This window comes from Necator americanus, chromosome IV, assembly GCF_031761385.1.
Source record: "Necator americanus strain Aroian chromosome IV, whole genome shotgun sequence".
Lineage (NCBI taxonomy): Eukaryota > Metazoa > Nematoda > Chromadorea > Rhabditida > Ancylostomatidae > Necator > Necator americanus.
In genome coordinates, this window is record NC_087374.1 from 32,989,641 (window position 1) to 33,008,937 (window position 19,297).

The window sequence follows — 19,297 nt, forward strand, 5'->3', positions numbered from 1 at the left end:
TTGTAGTATTGTAAAAGGTTTTAAATTATTTGTATTGTAAACCAAAAGTATCGAAGAAATAAAATATCCAGTAACAACATAAGTAAGAATAATAACATAAACAAAATAAATGAATGTCTTTCATGTTGGAGATGAAGAAACGATTATTCTGACCGCCTATGAGGAGATTCAAATTTTGTGGGTTTTGAAGAAGAACTGGCGTACCCGAGAAGAGTTTTTTTTTTACCGTCATCGATCTGTGTCCTCCACTTTTATCCTAAGAGAACTAATTTCAGATAAATGACTACTAAAAGAGAGGAAAATCCGTCGTCTTTGTTGTTCTCGGCTTTCTATGATCACCGTCGTTCCCGTTTGATCAGTGCTACAGCATTTATTCTGGATAGATCCGTCCAAAGTGTTGAACCGTTAAACTTACAATATGAAAATCTTGACGACCTGACTAAGAATTTTGTAGAATACAGAGGTATTTATTTATATCTAACTATTTCCGTAAGATCCACGTTTAGTTACGTGCAGAAAAAATCTTTGGCATTCGCTTATGGAAAGTTCACTTAAAAATGCCGTTTGATGAATTGCCCATAATTCACAGAATTAAATCATCATATCGTTCAATTCTGTGCAAATCCTCAGAACAGAAAAAAGAGCGATGTGAAAGAAGTGAGCGAATTTATTAATCTGATTTTCTGTTCAAAACTATAGGCACAGAGACATGGGCACTTATGTTGACCTAGACGACCGCAACGCGCGTGACGGAATTCACAACATCTCCTCCGCTGAACGCTGATATCGTCAAAGCCAACACTACTGCTGGTTTCTATGAATCTCTTCGTTACTGATTTGCCCGTACGTTGAGCAGCTGACGCTTCGCTTCCTCGAATTCCATGAGCACTTTCATAATTCGCCAGTAAAGATCTGATCTCATCCTAAAAATCCATGCATAAGAAACGAATGGTATGAGAATACGCTTTGAATTTTTTTCTTCGTAAATTTGACACGCATACCCCATTCGACCAAACATTGCTCCGTATTTCATATGGTTCAACGTTTCTCTGGTCATATAATCACGTCGTTGTACAATATTCGTAATGGAAATATGTAAGGTACCAGAGGACTGAGTGGTTAGTCCGGCTCTGGAAATTACGCCATCCTGAAAAAAAATCACGGTTTTTTTCCTTGTGGTTGAACCCTGTTTGTCACTTACTCACCTCTTTCCAGTTAAGAAAATCGATGTCGATAGATTGACCAATGAAGAGCTCTTGTAGTTCACTGGCGTTGTCTCCTACTCTGATTGGTCGCCAACATTCGACACGATAATCAGTTCTAAATATATGCTCTATGGATAGAAGTTGCATTTAGATCACATTTAGATAAATACAACAATAAATAATTTGAAATAATATATTACTATAATATTATTGTTGTATTATTATATTATTTATTTCTGTATTTTCAGAAAAATAGCCCGCAAGACAAAACGAGAGATGTATGGCAGGTAGAGGGAGCAAATATATTAGGGCAAACGCGTCGCGGTCACCTGTGCAAATGTGGGTACTGCCATCGGGTTCGGTATCCTAATATCATAATTTCCCATAATTTCTATTTCTTTTAGCTTCGCTTCTGTGGCGGATATTGGAAAAAATTAAGCGAAATATTCTAGAATTCCCTTGAAATGCATTGTTCTTATTTCTTAATATTTTTGAGGCGGATTTTTGTAGTTGGGATAATCTCTCATTTCTACTTCCATCGAAGAGAAGGTCAGAATTCTTAATAGCTATTCCATAGTTATCTACACACATAATTTCTGGCAGCCCATAAATTTGGCAAATTGCGCGAATATTGAAAGGATAACGTTTCTGGAGCATAAATCCGCTTGTTACGAGCTGAGGCCGCGTTCAGTTCAGTTTAGAACCGTTTGGGGTTTACGATCGTGCAGCTAGGCTTACGGTGACTTATGGAGGTTAGTCTATGTATCAACTCAGTGTTTTTATCCTCCTAGACAGTCTTGTGCCAATTTCCCAAATCTCGAAGAGATGAAAAGCTTAGTTGCACTCGGGTTGTTGCAAACCATCGACAGTGCGAACCTCTGGCCGACTGCGCTATTGCGCAAGTATTAAGAGGGTATAATTAAATAAATAATTCTGATGAAGTATACCTATCCTCCAAAGTGCCCTTAATACAAATAACGATAAATAAATATTAAATAAATGTAATTATAATAGTAAATAAATAATCATAAATATGATAAATAAATAAATAATACGATTTTGGTTTCAACGCAAAATTTCTAATTAAATTGGCGAGCTAATACTTCAGTGAAACAAGTACTAAGTAGAATTTTCACATGAATAATTTGTGCTTAGAAAGTTTTACAACCTCTTCAATGGATATAATGTCCTTAACAAGGAACGTGAAACGTTACCTTCCAGGTGACAGCAATGGAATGAGACTGGCGTAACCAGCCACGTACTGTCTACCCCAATAATCTTCGGATCGTACACGAAATCGTAAATGAAATGTCGATATTTTTGGAGCGACAAAATTGAACTCGATTGGAATTGAGAAGTGGAAGAGGCTATTCTGAAATAACAGAAAAAAAACTTTCAAACAAAAAGAAGAGGCAGGAACCGTTTCTTCTCGTTTTTGAAAAGTTTATCCGCTTATGTCCAATTTTCAATAAATTATTTTCACCCTTGATTGAACTCTGACGACATTTTTTTATCTTCTTTTTTTAAAATCATTTTTCTAATCCTTGCCAGTAAGGTGACGGGGCGGCATGTATGAATTTCGAGGTCGTCATGTATCACTACTGCTTCAGTCACAACTAGCACAACTGATCCGAGTATTACAGTCCAGCCAGAATTTATTCTAATTTGATTTAATCTAATTTTTATCTAATTTAATTTGATGAAATGTCGCATTGGCGGTTATAAATGAAGCGGTGTTGTGTTTTACCGATGAAGATGTTAACTGTGAAGGTGTCATAACGTCATAACGTCATAACAGTGTCATGACGCTCCAAACGATTCGCTGTAGCCCCTAGGGTGAAGCGCTGGCAACTGCTGTAGATATAACGGAAGCTCAGCTCACCAAGAAGAAGCTCCACGGCGATTGAATATATTTGACTCCAAGATCCTCGAATAAGTTACTGCTTATGGCAAATAATGCATAAATGGGCAAATGCTATTTATTATGGTATATTATTATAGTTATCCATAGATTATAAGAAAATTCTCAACTTGGCCTGAGTTATTTTTTGATTACTCGTTCAGCTCATTTACTTATTTAGTGCTTACCGCTTTAAATAAACGGAATTGGTTTTGCGGCAAAAATGTCCTCGTTTGACCTTAAACGCCGACTTCGGGATTTTTGCCTACTTTGATTTATAGATTTCTATTTTCTGCTATACAGATGATTAATTCATCACAAATATGTAATTGCTAGTGTTTTGCAACTGATAAATCTTCTGATAAAATTGTTTTAAGTAAAAAAACAAGAAAAAAAAAACAAACTATACCTCGTCTGCTGAACACTGTGATGTCTGCCCCTCGGTATTGTTAGATGTACAAGTAGTCCCTTCCGGAAAATAAGCGACATATTCAATACAGATGGTCTTGTAGTCGAAATCACTAGCATAATCTGGAAATTATACGCTACAGAGGATTCTTTAGAAGAGCATGAATTTCTAACAAATATCTAAACCAATAACCAATGTTCATCAGCGATACGAACTGTGTAACATCCTCTTGCGGGAGTTCAAACGATTGAGTTTCGGGAATCGGAGGCGCCTAAATCAACGCTTCATTATTGCGGAACTCTAAACTGCTAATAATTAAATAGGAAGATTATAGAGAAATACTGGAAAAAATGATAATGATATAAAATAATGAATACTGTACATACTTTACTATATGGTACAACTTACTAGCGTCATCACTTCCAGTTGGTCATAAATTGGTGTGAAATGATCATCCCATACATGTACCATTGCCAAATATTCACCAATTTTACTTTGAATACGGTAGCCGTTATGTGATAGGCGAGGCTCGAAAATTATGGAGCGATCGTTTAGTAACGTGACTCGGCAGATGACGAGCTCATCACGACCGTCGTAGGGTCTGAAAATATGTTATCTTGAAGGATTTTCTGGATCCATTCATTCTTTCTATATGTAGTATGTACGTAAATTCCCAGGCACTGAACATTCATGTATCAAACGAGAAAAGACGGATAAGTTAATTATTAAATCTACTCAATTAAATTAAATATCGAGACCTTGCATATATATTTTTCCACCTTCAAAAATCAATTTTTTAAAAATATTTTAGAGGCATCACCCCACGAATTTGGAGTAGTGCGGGTTTCAGGTGGGTTATGCCTAAACGGGGTCGTATATTATGGGGAGAAGGGCAATTCGGTCCATTTCTTCCTGATTGCCGTAAAAACGGCCCAGAAGATGCGGCGCGTGCACAAGGCTGGAGCGCTCCAATCGAACTAGAACGCTCGAGACCGCATCTTCCGCCCCGTTTTTTACGGCAATCAGGAAGAAATGGACGGAATCACTCTCCTCCCCATAATCTACGACCCCGTGTAGATATATATATATATATATATATATATATATATATATATATATATATATAGTTTAGGGTGTCATAAACCACCTTAAATCCGAACCGCCCCAGATTAATGGGGCGATCCCTATAATAGTACAAAAGGAGGATCAAAAATGTAATTATTTATTATTATTTGTAATTATTCAATACTATCATTATCAGCAAGAAGTAGCCACTTCTTAAGCAAAATATCTGTGCCTTTTTTCTAAAGAGAGAAGCTGTGACGACTAGAAAGTTGTTGATTACGTTTTTGAGATCATCGAGTTCTTCAAAAGTGTTTTTTTTAAGAAGGCTGGTTCGAGGCCCAGAACAGGCGATAGTCGGACGGGGGGCGGTCGCCGAGTCCCTCAAAAATTCCCACGTTACTTCTTCGATCTCACAAATGCTTTACCGCGTGAAGTTGTTGAAAATTCTCAAGTTTTTTCCCCAAAAATGGGAAAAAAGATATACAATAGTCCAATAATTCCTTAATGAGATTCGTTTGGGAAATTCGAAAGGAAATAAGGCGACTAAACTGATGTTACTCCTAGTACTGGGTTGTATGGTGCATGTTACGCTAAGTTAAAAGTACCAGTTATAATTTTACCTCATGGATTTAATGATCAAAGCACCAACCCGGTAAGGTTTCCTAAATAAGCCATGATGTACATAACTTTTTTCTCGCATCGAATGAAACGGTTACGGCTCGTCCTCAACGGCAAATCCACAACGGCATTATGAGAAATCCATGTGCTGAAAGAAATGGTTGTGATGGATTTCATTATTAGACGTAAACTTGATTAACACTAATGGAAGAGTTGAATTCTTGGATATTTTCACCAACCCAGTCCACCATTTCCACTTTCATTCCATCGATTGAAAGGTTATAAGAAACCGATTATTCAAAAAAATTGGGATTTTTGATTCCTGGATGTGTGGGAGTTACTTTGCGTGTCCTTGTTATGCTTAAAACTATCCCCGAACTACCCTGCCTAGAACCTATGTGGTGAAAAGAATTCGCTCGAACGTTTGCTTTAATTCGAAACGATTTTTTTTCCATTTACGGGTACAGCTTCCGAAAGGATAAAAAGTGAAAAGCTCCATTTTCCTCAAATTTTCCGAAACAAAAAAGTAGAAAAACTGGAAACTGACTCGTAACCTGTCCTTGTTCCGGTTGCCTCAACACTTTGAGGGTTAGTGCGAATTTTTAGTTGTTGTGGAAGCTCGTCGCCGTCGACGTAAGTGAAAAGTCGAGGTTCTTTTCGTGAAGTACTTAAATAGTATTTATTAGTATTGTAGCTGTTTAAGAAATACTCTTAAACAGAACAAAAAAAATCCTACTCCTGGTCAATGTCTGAGTTCAGCGTGTGTGGCGAGATTTTCTGCTGCCATTGAAGATTCAGTTCATCTATTGGACGACTGGCGAGTGACTCCATAAAATCCTCTGCACCATTAAGTGTTTCGCTAAGGCCTTTTTGAGCTAGGGTAACTCTAAAATAGTCGATTTCATCCTCATAATCTTCGCGCCGCACTTGGCTTCCTGATGTTATCTCTGAAGTTCGTAACTAAAACTTGTTTATACTAAGAATTTAATGTAAACAAATTGTCGTAAGTGATAAGAGAAGACAATAAATTTAGAATTCAAAGCTTAAAAATTTAAATTAAGCAATCAATCTAAAAAGTTAGTAACTGAATAACGAGAACAATAAATAGTACATAATAATAAGTAAATAGTAGATAGATATAACATAACCTATAACGAATAAATAGTAATAAATGAAAGCATAAAACAAAAAGTAGAAATAAACAAAGATATGGCCAAATAATAGTAAATATATGATAAATAAAAACAAATTTCAAACCTAAAAATTTAAACTTAGTTTCAAAATTCAATTCAATTTAGTTCAAAGCAACAACTCAATGTGTGACTGAATGGCTACTTTTAATGCTGCAATTATAACAAGTGAACCACGGGAATAATTATTCCAAAATTTCCCTTCTTGTTAAATTTAAAATGTTCCTTTCACTTTTACAAATTTTTAATTGTGATTTGAGGACGTTAGTCCCTTTACGCTTTTGATTTCAAGCACATTTTCACCTTGCTTGTCTCATTTGAATTAGTTTATTGCACTGCTTCTTTCATTGATTTTAGAACATCTACATAAAAATCCAGAGGCTATTTAGCATAAAATAATTATTGGTAAAAAAAAGCAGCAGAAAAAAATCGTGTTTTCAACTCACTTTAATCGCATCATTTTAGCTGAGCCAGTAAAATCAAAAACGCTTCCGGATTCCATTTGAAACCAGTACAAAGTGATCCACAAGGGATATCAGGGAGAACTAGATGAAACAGATGAACAATAAAGGAGATGCATCCGTAGTGAAACAGCGTTGTTTTGTTTAAAATATTCCTTATTTTTATGATCAAATGAAATCAGAATTCATAATTTGAGCAAACAAATTTTCAAGGAAGGAATTCAGTGGGATTTAGAGGAGCATGCGAATGTTGGCATGTTCTCAAATGGTCCCCATAGCAACGTCCCTCAACTCGTTGCGCCGACAAACACAAAAGGTCAGGTAAGATGGGATGGCATACACACGATTGGTAGGGAAAAATTACAATATTGATTGATTTGATTTTTTTCCTAGGAATTAGGAACACCTTAACACAATTAGGATATTAAATTCACCGGATGTTACTGGCAGCTGCTGGATCTCTTTGGTCAACGCTTCTCCGTTGGAAAAGATGACATCTGTCATTGGGCCGCCGTGCCATCCGTGCGGTCCCGTATCATTTATTTCTCACTTATTTTAAGATAAGAAAGTACAAACAGTTAGTAGTGCTGACCGTTTGTGATTGTAAGGATGTAATTTGCAACCAGGTGTACCTGGATTTTGTCCTGTTTTCGAAATAGGTCGAAACATAAATGGCTATGATCAAAAAACCTGTAGAAGTAACGACTTTCCATGAAGTCCATCCCTACACCACCGCCCGACCATTTATCTTTCACTGAAGTTCATCAACCTCTGTGTTATTTATAAAGGATAAAGTTGATAAAGTGAAGTTTACGAACGTGTAACTGGCCTATACAATCTGTTTTCCATCTGAAAATTAAACGGAGGTTCGATTGTTGTGCAGAATTCCCTAGTTGAGCTGCATTGTATGTGTAAATATAGTATATTTTAGCATCCACTTCTAAATATAGAAAACATACAGAGAGTGTCTTTGAATTGCTTAGAATTGAACAAAGCAGGAAAGAGAATAGGACCGCGAATAAACAGATAAAGGATAAAGGATGAAGAGTCTGGCGTTAGTCAGTCCGTTTAGGATGCGCCCCCACGTTCACTTTAATTCAGAATCGTTTGAGGTTCACGAACGTGTAACTAACCTATACAATGACTTGGGATGGCTTTGGAACCAATTTATCGACCTCGTAGGGATGAAAGGCTTGGTGAGCACTAGGGCGGGTTCGAACTTCCGAACAATCATGCAGGAAGCGGAACGTTTAGCCGCTACACTACACCCTCTCATGGATTATTTATATCATTTTTTTATTTTAGTGTTTATGGGTTACTTCGTAGTTGTTTCATTTATTTCATTTTATTTCTCATGGGTTATTTTATTTTTTTTATAAATTCATTCAAAGTATAACACTACATTATAAAAATTATTATTCAAATACAAATTATGTTGGGCATCAGCGTCGTAATTTACCTTCTGCTCAAGTTTTGTCTAATCCAAACCCCAAGATTTTCATAGAATAGGTTGTCCAAGTTGAATGTTCTTACTATTCCAGATATGAGCGAAAAATAATTTTTCGAACATTCAGTAATTCACAAATAAACAATTTTTTCAATTCATTCACAATTGCAACAACAAGCAAGTATTGCTCATTGTCTCTGAAAAATTCTCAGGAGCAGTTACCACATTAACTGTTGGGTGATCTGTGTTTCAGCTACAAGTTTTAGTTTCTTCCCTCTTTTTGTTATCCTCACGTGATACTTGAGTGGAATTCCTCCTTTTCGAACCTTTCAGAATTCTAGCTCTAGAATAGGTCTTCATTCTTCCTTAGTTATGGTTAGCTGTTCAAGGATAACAGAACTTGCTGCGCACTTCCGATTGAGCTCCCCCTCCATACGTTTGCTCAGAAGCCCTGGTGTCTCTGTCGTCTGTTTGGATCAAGTTTGTCACACCCAAACCCTGCTAACCGTTGTTTCAATGTGAAAAAGGATGCCGCTGATGTATTCCTCAACTTGTGTAGTGAGATAATATTCTGCCAAAATTCTGCCAAACCACCGCAGGAGTGTGCGAAAAAAAAAACAAACTCTACTATACAAAGTTCAGGAGAAATTCTGCAGAGCTCTGTCGTTTCTCCTTGTTGTTTACTACACTTCTAATGGTGTTTTTGAAAAAAAAAATACTTTTTGGCATATGGTACGCTGTAGTAAAAATTTACTACTGGAATGCAACAGTACCTACAACATAGTTCTTGTGGACGAATTGGTTTTTAATTTCAAATACACAAATGCGGAGTACAGTATCAATTCAGTTAGAGGAAGGCAGCGATCGTGGAGTAGGGCATACCAGGCCGTCCCGAAAAATTAATGTAACACTCTGTGAGCTGTAAGATTGTCCCACATGCAGTTTCTTAACACTCTCAACTCATCAGTACTTACAGGCATCACTCCACGAATTTGAGGTGGTACGAATTTCAGGTGAAGTATTCTTATAAGGGAAAGAAGACTATGGAGAGAAAGTGGAGGTGGTCCCGTCCATTTCTTCCTAATTGCCGTAAAAAACGGCCAGGAAGATACGGCTTCAGGCGTTCTGGCGCACTATTTTCTACAGGGAGTTCGACTGGGGCGCGCCAGCCTTGTGCGGCGCCGAATCTTCCAGGCCGTTTTTTACGGCAATCAGGAAGAAACGGACGGAATCACCCTTCTTTTCGTAATCTACTATCCCTTATAAGAATACTCCACCTGAAATCTGCACCACCTCAGATTCGTGTGGTGATGCCTTTAAGGACACGCGTGGATCTCATTCGCCATAGGTCCCAATCTGTAAGAATGCAGTTGCTCCTTAACACTATCCACTCATCAGTACTTAAAGGCACCATACCACGAATCGGTGGTGGTTCGGATTTCAGGTGGAGTATTCGTATACAGGATAGTAGATTATGGAGAGGGGGTGATTCCGTCCATTTCTTCCTAATTGCCGTAAAAAAACAGGAAGCTGCGGCACGTGCACAAGCCTGGCGCGCTCCAATCGAACTCGTTGTAGGAAATAGCGCGCCAGAACGCCTAAAGCCGTATCTTCCTGGCCGTTTTTTACGGCAGTTAGGAAGGAATGGACGGGATCACCTTTCTTTCCGTAATCCGTACACGAATACTCCACCTGAAATCCGTACCACCTCAGATTCGTGGGCTGATGCCTTCAAGGATACTGCACAGTTCGTGGATCTCATTCGCCATAGGTCCCATTCTGTAAGAATGCAATGGTTCACCATAGTCGCTACTCAGTCAGCCTGGTCATTTCGTTTTCCTGTTCGGAGTTGTTGCGTAATGTACTTGGAACGGAATCGAGGTTTGGTAAGAAGAGAGGAGTTTGAAGGGATACAAATCCAGTCAATCTTTCAATCTTGCCGGAACTGGTTTTCTTTTTTCAATCTTGCTGGAACTAGTAACTGCTGTTTTTAGCAGTAGCTGCCGATCACTTCGCCATTAATCCTGTAGCCGTAGAAAACTCAAGTGACTATGAATAGACCATTTATCTTATAACTTCGCAGGAAATTCCTTCCAGATTACAACTCATCATAAAATCTAGGAATAGCTTGTGGTAGGTACAGTGGTGAAAATATCCAGCATTAGTAAAGACAGCGAGCTTTCCTACGCATCTGGCACCGATCAGCTATATTTGAACAAAGAAATAATTACAGTGAATTATAATAGACCCACAAAGAACAAGAAAAGTTTTTAAAAACATAGGTATTTATGGAAAATAACCGTTGAAAAGAGCATTTCTCGAACAAGACTGCCGCTTTGACGTAATAGGGCCAATGGAATTCTGTTCATGTTGGATGTATTCGCTAAGTTTAAAAATGAAAATAGGTAAAAAAGAAACTAGTAAGCTTTGGAAAACTTTGTTTTCTGAGGATTTTCTTATACGCTCTTCAGAAACGAGAAGCGCTCTTCTTCTGTTCACAAATATAAACTAGTTATAAATACTTTATTAAGTGCCATGAGATGATTATTGTTGCACACCGCTGAGCATGAGTTCATCGTCGATTTAAGTACAGATGAAGAAAATACACCGTTAAAATCCGTCCATATCTTCAAAGGATTCTTTTTTCTTGAAAAAAAAACGTTAGTGATACAATTTTCACGGAATAATGAACAGCCACTCTGACTTACCCTTTGCTCATTTCTAGAAAATTTCTGAGCTGCATAGGCGAATTCTTTTGCAAAGTCGCCTGAAAAAAAAGACGAGGATAGATTTTCCAGATAGCGTTGAGATAGCAAAGTGTCGTCAGATGTTTCAGAAACAACATCGTTTGGTAGTTTTTTTTTCTTGTTCAGCGATGACCTCGATGAAGATTTCTGACACTTTTTTTGGACCGAACTTCACCTTAATGCTTAAAATTTTCAATTCTTAAATATCTCGTTAGTGGAAAAATTCACTTATATTTTTAAATAAATTGAGTAAATGACTCTTCCTTTAGACTGATGATAGGCAGCGAAACTGGCGCTAAACAGCATTTATAATTATTATTCGTGGTACAAGTAACTTTTGAGGGAGTCACAAAAGAAGGTGTAGCTAGCATTAAATCGTATCGGACCATCTTGTAACTATATTTATTCTAAAAAGTCATTATTTTCCTCTAAAAATTAGCATGTGACATTTCGCCGAAATGTAAACAACATACTTTATTTGTAATCTAACCATGCCAGCTTCTTTGCCAACAAACCACAATTTGTGGGACTTTTTTCGTTTTGGTTTGAAGAAAAATCCAGCTGATTGACATCGATTACTGGGTGAAAAATATTGGAACAAGCTACACCAATTAAAACCTGGGAGTGTTGGATGCACGATCTTAAAAGTGGCGAATTTGACACCAGCGACAAAGTGGGTGAAGAGAGTGCATCTGGCTGGATCAGCTCGGCTGATCTACTATGAGCCACTCCAGGCTAACAAACCCATCACTGGAGAATGTTGCAAAAATCGTGAAGGAAACTTTAGGGACGCTTCAATGGGATGCCCTGCCCCACCGGCTGTAATCACCAGACATTGCTCCTTCCGACTACTATTTGTTCCGGTCGATGACCAACATCCTGGCTTAGCTGCACTTCACTTCTTACGAAGAAGTGAAAAACCGGGTCGATTCTTGGGTCGACTCAGAGGACGAGGGATTTTTTCAACGCGGAATCTCTATGCTGCTTTGAAGAAGAAGTAAATTCGTAGTTTACGATGGACGATACTTTGAATAAAATATGTTGCGCCAATTATTCTAAATAAGGCTTCAAAGTTACAAAAGAAATCCCCGAAACTTATTTGTACCTCTAATAGTTATAGAAAGCTAGGATTTTCTAATTTTCCTTTTAAAAAATTTAGTTAACCTTTTTTTATTTGTTTTATACTTTTAATTAATCAATTCTTCATAACTCTTCGTGTTCCATTATGTTTGTTGCATGTGGAATGATTTTTTTTGTTTTCAAACCCAAATTATTATAGAATTATTTAGGATGTCTCAAAGTTGCACTTAATAGTAATCCAGATGAGAGAGGGAACGATTTTTTCCATCAAAACTACCAAACGAGTTTCCGGCACCTAGTCTCCCTTCTAAGCGTTCTAAGAAAATTTTATTAGCTTAAATATACTCTGAAAATTTTGGAGGCTTTTTTTCATTTTAAGAAGAAAAAATTCGAAGAAAACGTTCGCCAAGAACCAAACAACATTGCGACTATTTGCAGTGTGGGAAAAATGCGCTCCGAAGATATCCGTTAAATATATCCTTGGTCTACTTTGTCTTACTGTAAGATGGATACTGGTGACTGGGTTAAAAAACATTCAGAAAAATATGGCAAAAGTTGCTTAAAAACATGGGACCTTCCCTTCAAGGTATCCTAAAAAACCTCATTCACTTATTGCCCTAAAAACTGCCTTTCAAGGACCTTCCACAGTGCCTCTACAAGAAATATTTCTTTGAATTGGAAATTCCATAGATGTATGCGTTCCCAGTCCCAAAGCAGCAAAATGTCTATTTTGAGCGAACCAATAAAATGCTCGAAAGAAAAAGAAAAACTACATACTTTTTAATAATCGATACGTTTCTGGTGAGACATAATAGATTTCCCTTAGCGTAGCGTAATCAGCATTTCTGAATGAGTTTAGCAATTCAGCAAAGAATCCCGACAGAAACATTGAACGGATCGGATTTGGAGCAGATATGGACTCGAAGAACATTATCCAGAACTGAAATGTGAAAAAATATTATGTAGTGCCTATATGGATCTTATAACACTTAAATAAGTACATGTGGGAATTTGAGGACTGTCTGCTTAGAGTACAAACTCGTTTTGTCTACATACGTAACGCAATGTTGCGCACTGCACACTTTTGCGTTGCGTATAATCCTTACCTAATATTGTACTCGTCCTCCTAAGGTGTAGTTTTATGCCAGAACCTATCGCAATTTCTATGTGTAGAAATGCGCAATCAGGCTGGTAGATCAACAACAAAAGAATCATTTTCCTGGGATTTCCTTTCATCTCACTCATTTTTTTAGTTCAGCATGAATTATTGAAAATCGATCACATGAAAAACATCTAATTGATGGTGTAAGCTATGAATTTACGCTAGAGGGCAGTCAGGTTCAACGCAAAGTCGGTTATATGCAAAAATTCTCTTCGCCCTCGTGTTTCGCCCTCGAGTTTCCTGCCTCATTTAGTCAAGTGTCCCGCCCCGAAAATGCCCACGGTAGTTTCGTGCAAAGCGGACACGCGACAATAGAATGGAGTATGCACAAACCTTATGAAATGTCTCTTTACTTCTTGTTGATAACTTTCCAATTGTCCTCACCAATTGGCTTAGTGCTGGGTTTATATTGATTCCTAGCTCAGGTACCCTGCAAACTTCAAAATATTTGGGAGGACTATGCGCTTAAATCAAAACTCTCATGATTTAAAATGATACTTTTGTAATTTTTTTTGTTTTTTTTCCAACCCAGATATACGTAACTGGTGCATCGGGAAGGAATGAACAGAAAAAACGACTTGATCTTTGAGTTGGGCAGGAGGAAACGAGCGGCTTGAGAAGAGCATAATAGCACTGAAGATGTAGAGAAAACGACCAGGAACACGCAGCTCCCTGGTCACCCCTTCAATCCTACATCACTTCCTGTTTTGACCTATGCTTCAGAAATCTGGTTAATATGGAACCAGGAAGAAAATGCGGTCGGCGACATTGAACGCTCAATCAAAGGAGTGACACGAGGAGTGTCCCGATCTACGCAAATGAGGTATGGGATTCGATATTCTGGCCTACGATCAGCGATCAAGGTTAGAGACATGGTTTAATTTGCCAAGTAAAATTAGTTAGGGACACCAGATTCGTTTCAACGGCAAACGTTGGACCAGAGCTGTGAGCGACTGGGTCCCACGCGATAATAAATGCACTACAGGAAGACCGCCGACCTAATGATCAGACCTCTTCACGAAATCCTTCAGAGAAAAATTTGATGCTCTTCGTGTCCCACGCGGTAGAAAACGAAATGGGCGACTCTGGCTTGCGATTGAGACAGACGGAAAGATTACTAGGGCCCGCTCGATCAGCCCGAAGAAGAACAGGAGTTGATGTGATCGAGGTGATTTCCATACTTTTTGGAATCATTCACATTAAAACTAGAGAGTTTCTTTGAATGAGAAGTGCTTGTGATCTTAGAAAACACTATGCTGTGTGTTGTTTGCTACGGTGATTTTTGGTAAATAACAAGGAAGGTAATCCTTACGCAGACAATGCCCTACATGTACATTTGGTGCAAGCAGCATGCAAAATCCGGGCCACTGAAGATTAGTGACTACCGGGAATTATTGAAATCCCTTTATAACTGGATTGCATTGACCATCCTATAGCTGCCTATCCTATAGCTTGTCTCGGTAAAGTGACGAAAAATGGCACTTAGTACGGTAACCGGTTTACTTCCCATTGCTATGAAGTAATAACTAAACAGGCGTGGATAATTATAGAAACCCGAACGAATGGATGGGTTTGATGCAGCTTCCCATCTTCTCCGTTCTGAAGTTGTGAGCTAAGCTGAACTTGTGTATGAGTCACTCATATCGACACAATTACCGTAGTTATCATAATTACCGACATGATAATTATTAATATTAATTGATTAATTAGTAGCATTTTGTATCTCAAACAGCATTTGGAACAAAAAATTGATTTTTCTAGGATCTGTAGCACAGAGTGAGCTGTTCAGGGATGCGTATTGCGTTAGTCTATGTTGGTCGAGACGACTGTAGTGCGCGTTCGATTGGAGCGCGGTTTTGTGCAAGGTGAAAGTGGATCAGGTAGAGAAAAAAACGTGCGTGTTGTAAAGACTCTCAACGTTTTATAACTAAGAAAACAGATATTTTTCGACATAAGTAATATGAATAATTTTGTCAACCTGGAAAAGCTTTACCTAATTTGTATGATCTCAAAATTCTCTGTAGGATCCGTGGATAGTTCGATATAGTCACCACGTATTTCATTCACGAATGTGAGCAAATCTCTAGTTGCTCTTGAGGATAACTAAATGAACATGGATTTTTATCAAAGAGGGAATATTTACATAGCAATACTAGTACTCAAAAAAGCTCACGTTTCGGAATATCCGCTGTATTTCTTTCGGGACGTACTCTGAAATATTAAGCATAAAGATACAGGACCAGGATATAAGATTTTAAACGAAGAGGTTAAAGCATGTGGTTCAGAGCTCATTATAGATATCTGGTTTTTTTGTAACTCTTATCATTTACTGAATTTTATATTTTATTGGTTGTCTGAAAAAGCATCAGTTTAACGGAGAGCAATTTGTTTAAACGAAGAATTGTTCATCAGACGATTCCCCTTCCTATTTTGTTGGATTTCCTACTTTCCTGGCTTTTTTTTTGGATATCAGTTGAGCAGAGAACTGTAAAAATAGGAGAGAAGGATTTCATTCTATTCTTTCAAACGAACGAAAGCTTTGAGTTTTTTGTTTTACCGCTTAAGTAATGTAATTAAAATCCCAAAAAAAAAACGCTCCAAATAGTTAAATAGTTTCAAATGGTTCTATTACCACATATGCATATTTAAGGATTACAAGTGAAAATAAGTTGTAAAAACAATAAGTAATGTCAGCAAAATCTGAAAAAGTGAAAAAAAATAAGAAATGGACTGAGTTTTAGCAAGATTACTTATCTAAACGGCATATGCCCACGCTAGTAGTGCCCTTAAGCGAACGGAAAAATTTTGAGAAAAGTAGAAATCCGGTGACATTGACATCGAGAAAGTTGTGAGCGTTATGCAAAACTGTGTCAGATTACAGTAATAATGTTAAATGTGAGAATTTCGTGTGAATTGATTGTGTGTTTTAAATTTAAAAAAAATTACAAAAATAAGAAAGAAAAGCAAAGCGAAATGAAAACAAAAAAAAAAGCCAAGCTCTTTAATTAACATTGACTATAAAAGTAGGTAAATTTCTTTCCTATCTGTTTTCTTCAACAGTAAGGCTCGTTCACCAATTCTTAATTTGAAGGAAAAATTTTTCCAGCTTTACCTAGTAATTATCAAGTTAAATTTGATTTTTCATCTTCTATGAAGGCATCATCTACCATCTCTCGAAGGGATGTGAAAGAAAATTTAGAAATTGTTCATTTCTACTTTATTCGACGACTTTTTTTCAAAGGTTTAGCAACACAGCGCACACCCGTGCACTGGTTTGTCGTCACAAAAAATTCCACTTGAAACTTTCGGCCGCACGGTTCTACTGGCTGACTTTTTCTACGGGGTTTGCAAAGAACTTTTTTTCCTAGATGAAGTGCTCGAAATAGTATCTATGGTTCTAAACCAGTCTAACCAACCTGGATAATTTTTCATCACCGTCAAATAGTTGTTCAGCTCTCGTTCGGTAATTTTACGATCTGATTTGAATAGTCGATGAAATACAGTACCACCATCGCCACCATCATAAAGAATATAACGAGATGTGGAAATTGAAAGCAATGATGAGATCAGAAAAAGTTGTCGCATTTCTGAAAGAGCAACACATAATTGGAACAATAGAAATGAGAAAAAGACGGCAGTCTATAGCGACACGACATTCACGGAAATGTTAATTGCCGAGGGGACTTTGTTCGAACATTTAAATTATACCGCTCAAACCAGTCGCACTACGGACACGGAATTGATGAAAATAAAGAGCTGCAGAGACGCGTAGACGGTCTGTTTGGGGCTGAGGGAGGGGAGATTTCTGGAAAAATCTTAAATCTCATTCCCACGTACGTACATATGTATGTATGTAGGGTGTCGATCGTTGAGGACTACGCGGAAAACTTCTTTGTTATCCCAGTTCACTCACGGTGTCAAGGTTTATCGGCTATGAATGAAAGTGTCGTTGTGATAGATGTCCGAACGTACGACGACGACGACGACGTGTCCACGCTAACAGATTGGGTCATGCGCACTTTTTTTTCTTTAGTGTAAATAACATGACGTGAGAAGAAAATGATTTGAAACGAATAGATGATGCATAGAACTTTGAAAATTGTGGAATTTAATGAAAAATCGAAAATACCCATACTAATCTTGGCTAAGGAAATCAATTTAAAAACTACATTTCAACATGCTGGGATTCAAAGACAATCGAACATGGGCAAAAATCGAAAAATTTAGAGCTATAGAATTAAGCGAGCGATGAAGAGAACTGATTTTCGCTAAAGTTGTGGTAAGTGAAAAAAAGCGACAACGCTCAAGGACTTAAGTGAGAGCGGCAACGCGACGACACGACCACGACACCTTGACGATTCCCAGTAAATGGCGACCTTGGTTGGTAAAAGAAAGGCGGTCGCGTTTCAACCACTACAACACCTCAAAATAGGCCGTAGCGATGAAGAGGTTTTTCTTTTCTACCTGCAAACTACCCATTAGATGGCCCATTTCTACAGAAACGTATTGCGTGTGAATCCAGAAGATTACGAAAATTAGGCGCACCTTTTAAATTTGTTCACTTCGACTTTTTGTAGCCTGAGCTGTTCTTGATCAATTTTGAGAACTTACACGGAGACGAAGATGAGGTTCTGAGTTTGAGTAAAAATAGAGGCAGGTTTTCAAATCCTTTCTGGTTGATTAAGTTCTTATTCAGGTACAAATGTAATAAATTATTCTAATAAATTCTATTATACGTCTAACCACGTAGACGAGGGAAACTTAGAGGAATTAACAAGCCGAATCAGTAAAAAAATAAGGGTGAAAAATTAAATAAAAATAATAAAACAAACAAACAAAAACTAACAACAATGTGAATATTCTAATTAGTAGCAGTAAATGATTAATGGAAATAATAATTAATTAATATAATAAATCGGTAAAATAGAAACAGGAGTTTGAGTAAAAATAGAGGTAAGACAGATCTTATTAAATTATTTTTAGTTAATTAAATTCTTATTTAAGCGTACAGAATGAAAATGGACAAGCAATCCTCAAAACGAATTTTCAGAACGATCAGAAAAAAAAAAATAATAATAAAGGCGATTATACCACCTGTTCTAGAGGGATCACTTCCGCACATCTAAGTTTATCCCTTACTACCTTCATCGTCCCACCCCAGACTAGTCTGGAACTAAGCTACACCGGATTTTGCGTTACTGTATCGTTCATGCTGTTTCTGCGAACAATAACAAATTCTAGAACTGTCAGTTACGGTTAAAGTAGTTGCACCGCTCAACGATACAACCTCATGGTCGGTGGAATACTGTGAGTAATCCAATTTCTAGCTCAAGACTGTTTTTTACGCTAGATTTATGGGAACCCGGGATGATTTCCATGATTCGAAACGTCGAGAACAACCTCAGATCCCGAATGATCATGTTCACATCAACTTCCAAACGCATTCCAAACGCTTATATTCAACCGTTTCCATTTAAATTATTCTAATATTTATACGTCCATCTAAGTAGGGAAAGGAAACCTAGAGGAATTAACAACCAGACTCAGTAAAAAAATAAAAATAAAAAATTAACTAAAAATAATAAAACAAAGAAGCAAAAACTAGCAGCTATGTAGATTCTAATTAGTAGCAGTAAATGATTAATATGATAATAGTTAATAAATAATTAATATAATGCATCGGTGTTAACGAGGAACTATTGAGTAAAATATCAGCGTCGCCGAGTCATCCAACAACAAATCACTGATCGCCATGATTCCTTCGGATCACACTGTTCCAATCACATCACGTTTGAAACTACGCAACGCCTCCGTGATCCACACGTGGATAGCCGTGGATCCGAGCGAAGGGTTGCGCGCGTTCACTGATATTCATTCATACTACATAATCACACTAATCTCTCTACGAAAAAAAAAACTCCATTAGGAAGAGGATGAGGAAGAAGCCGAGGATAAAACATAGAACTAATTCTCTTTTTCTGTTAATAATTGGATAAATCCTTTATTTTTAGGT

The 19,297-nt window shown here is 37.4% G+C and overlaps 2 protein-coding genes across 3 annotated transcripts; both read right to left on the reverse strand.

Annotated features, from left to right (window-relative positions):
- Positions 1-829: 829 nt before the first annotated feature.
- Positions 830-10,871, reverse strand: RB195_003515 (uncharacterized protein; the record flags this gene model as incomplete). Of its 2 annotated transcripts, none has more annotated exons than XM_064201201.1 (10): positions 830-923; positions 1,002-1,147; positions 1,206-1,320; positions 2,420-2,577; positions 3,515-3,636; positions 3,707-3,785; positions 3,923-4,115; positions 5,745-5,864; positions 5,934-6,157; positions 10,818-10,871. In XM_064201201.1, the coding sequence occupies 10 exons, from the start codon at positions 10,869-10,871 to the stop codon at positions 830-832; spliced, it is 1,305 nt and encodes a 434-aa protein (XP_064057082.1). The 2 variants fall into 2 exon arrangements, with proteins under 2 accessions (XP_064057082.1, XP_064057083.1); XM_064201202.1 differs by lacking the exon at positions 10,818-10,871 and adding an exon at positions 7,283-7,368 and having other exon boundaries at positions 5,934-6,083.
- A 34-nt stretch (positions 10,872-10,905) lies between these two features.
- On the reverse strand, positions 10,906-16,869 carry RB195_003516 (uncharacterized protein; the record flags this gene model as incomplete). The annotated part of the gene is made up of 7 exons (XM_013449268.2): positions 10,906-10,941; positions 11,004-11,062; positions 12,900-13,062; positions 13,618-13,714; positions 15,278-15,387; positions 15,458-15,495; positions 16,701-16,869. 7 exons carry the CDS (start codon positions 16,867-16,869, stop codon positions 10,906-10,908), a joined length of 672 nt encoding a protein of 223 aa, XP_013304722.2.
- Between the last annotated feature and the right edge of the window lie 2,428 nt (positions 16,870-19,297).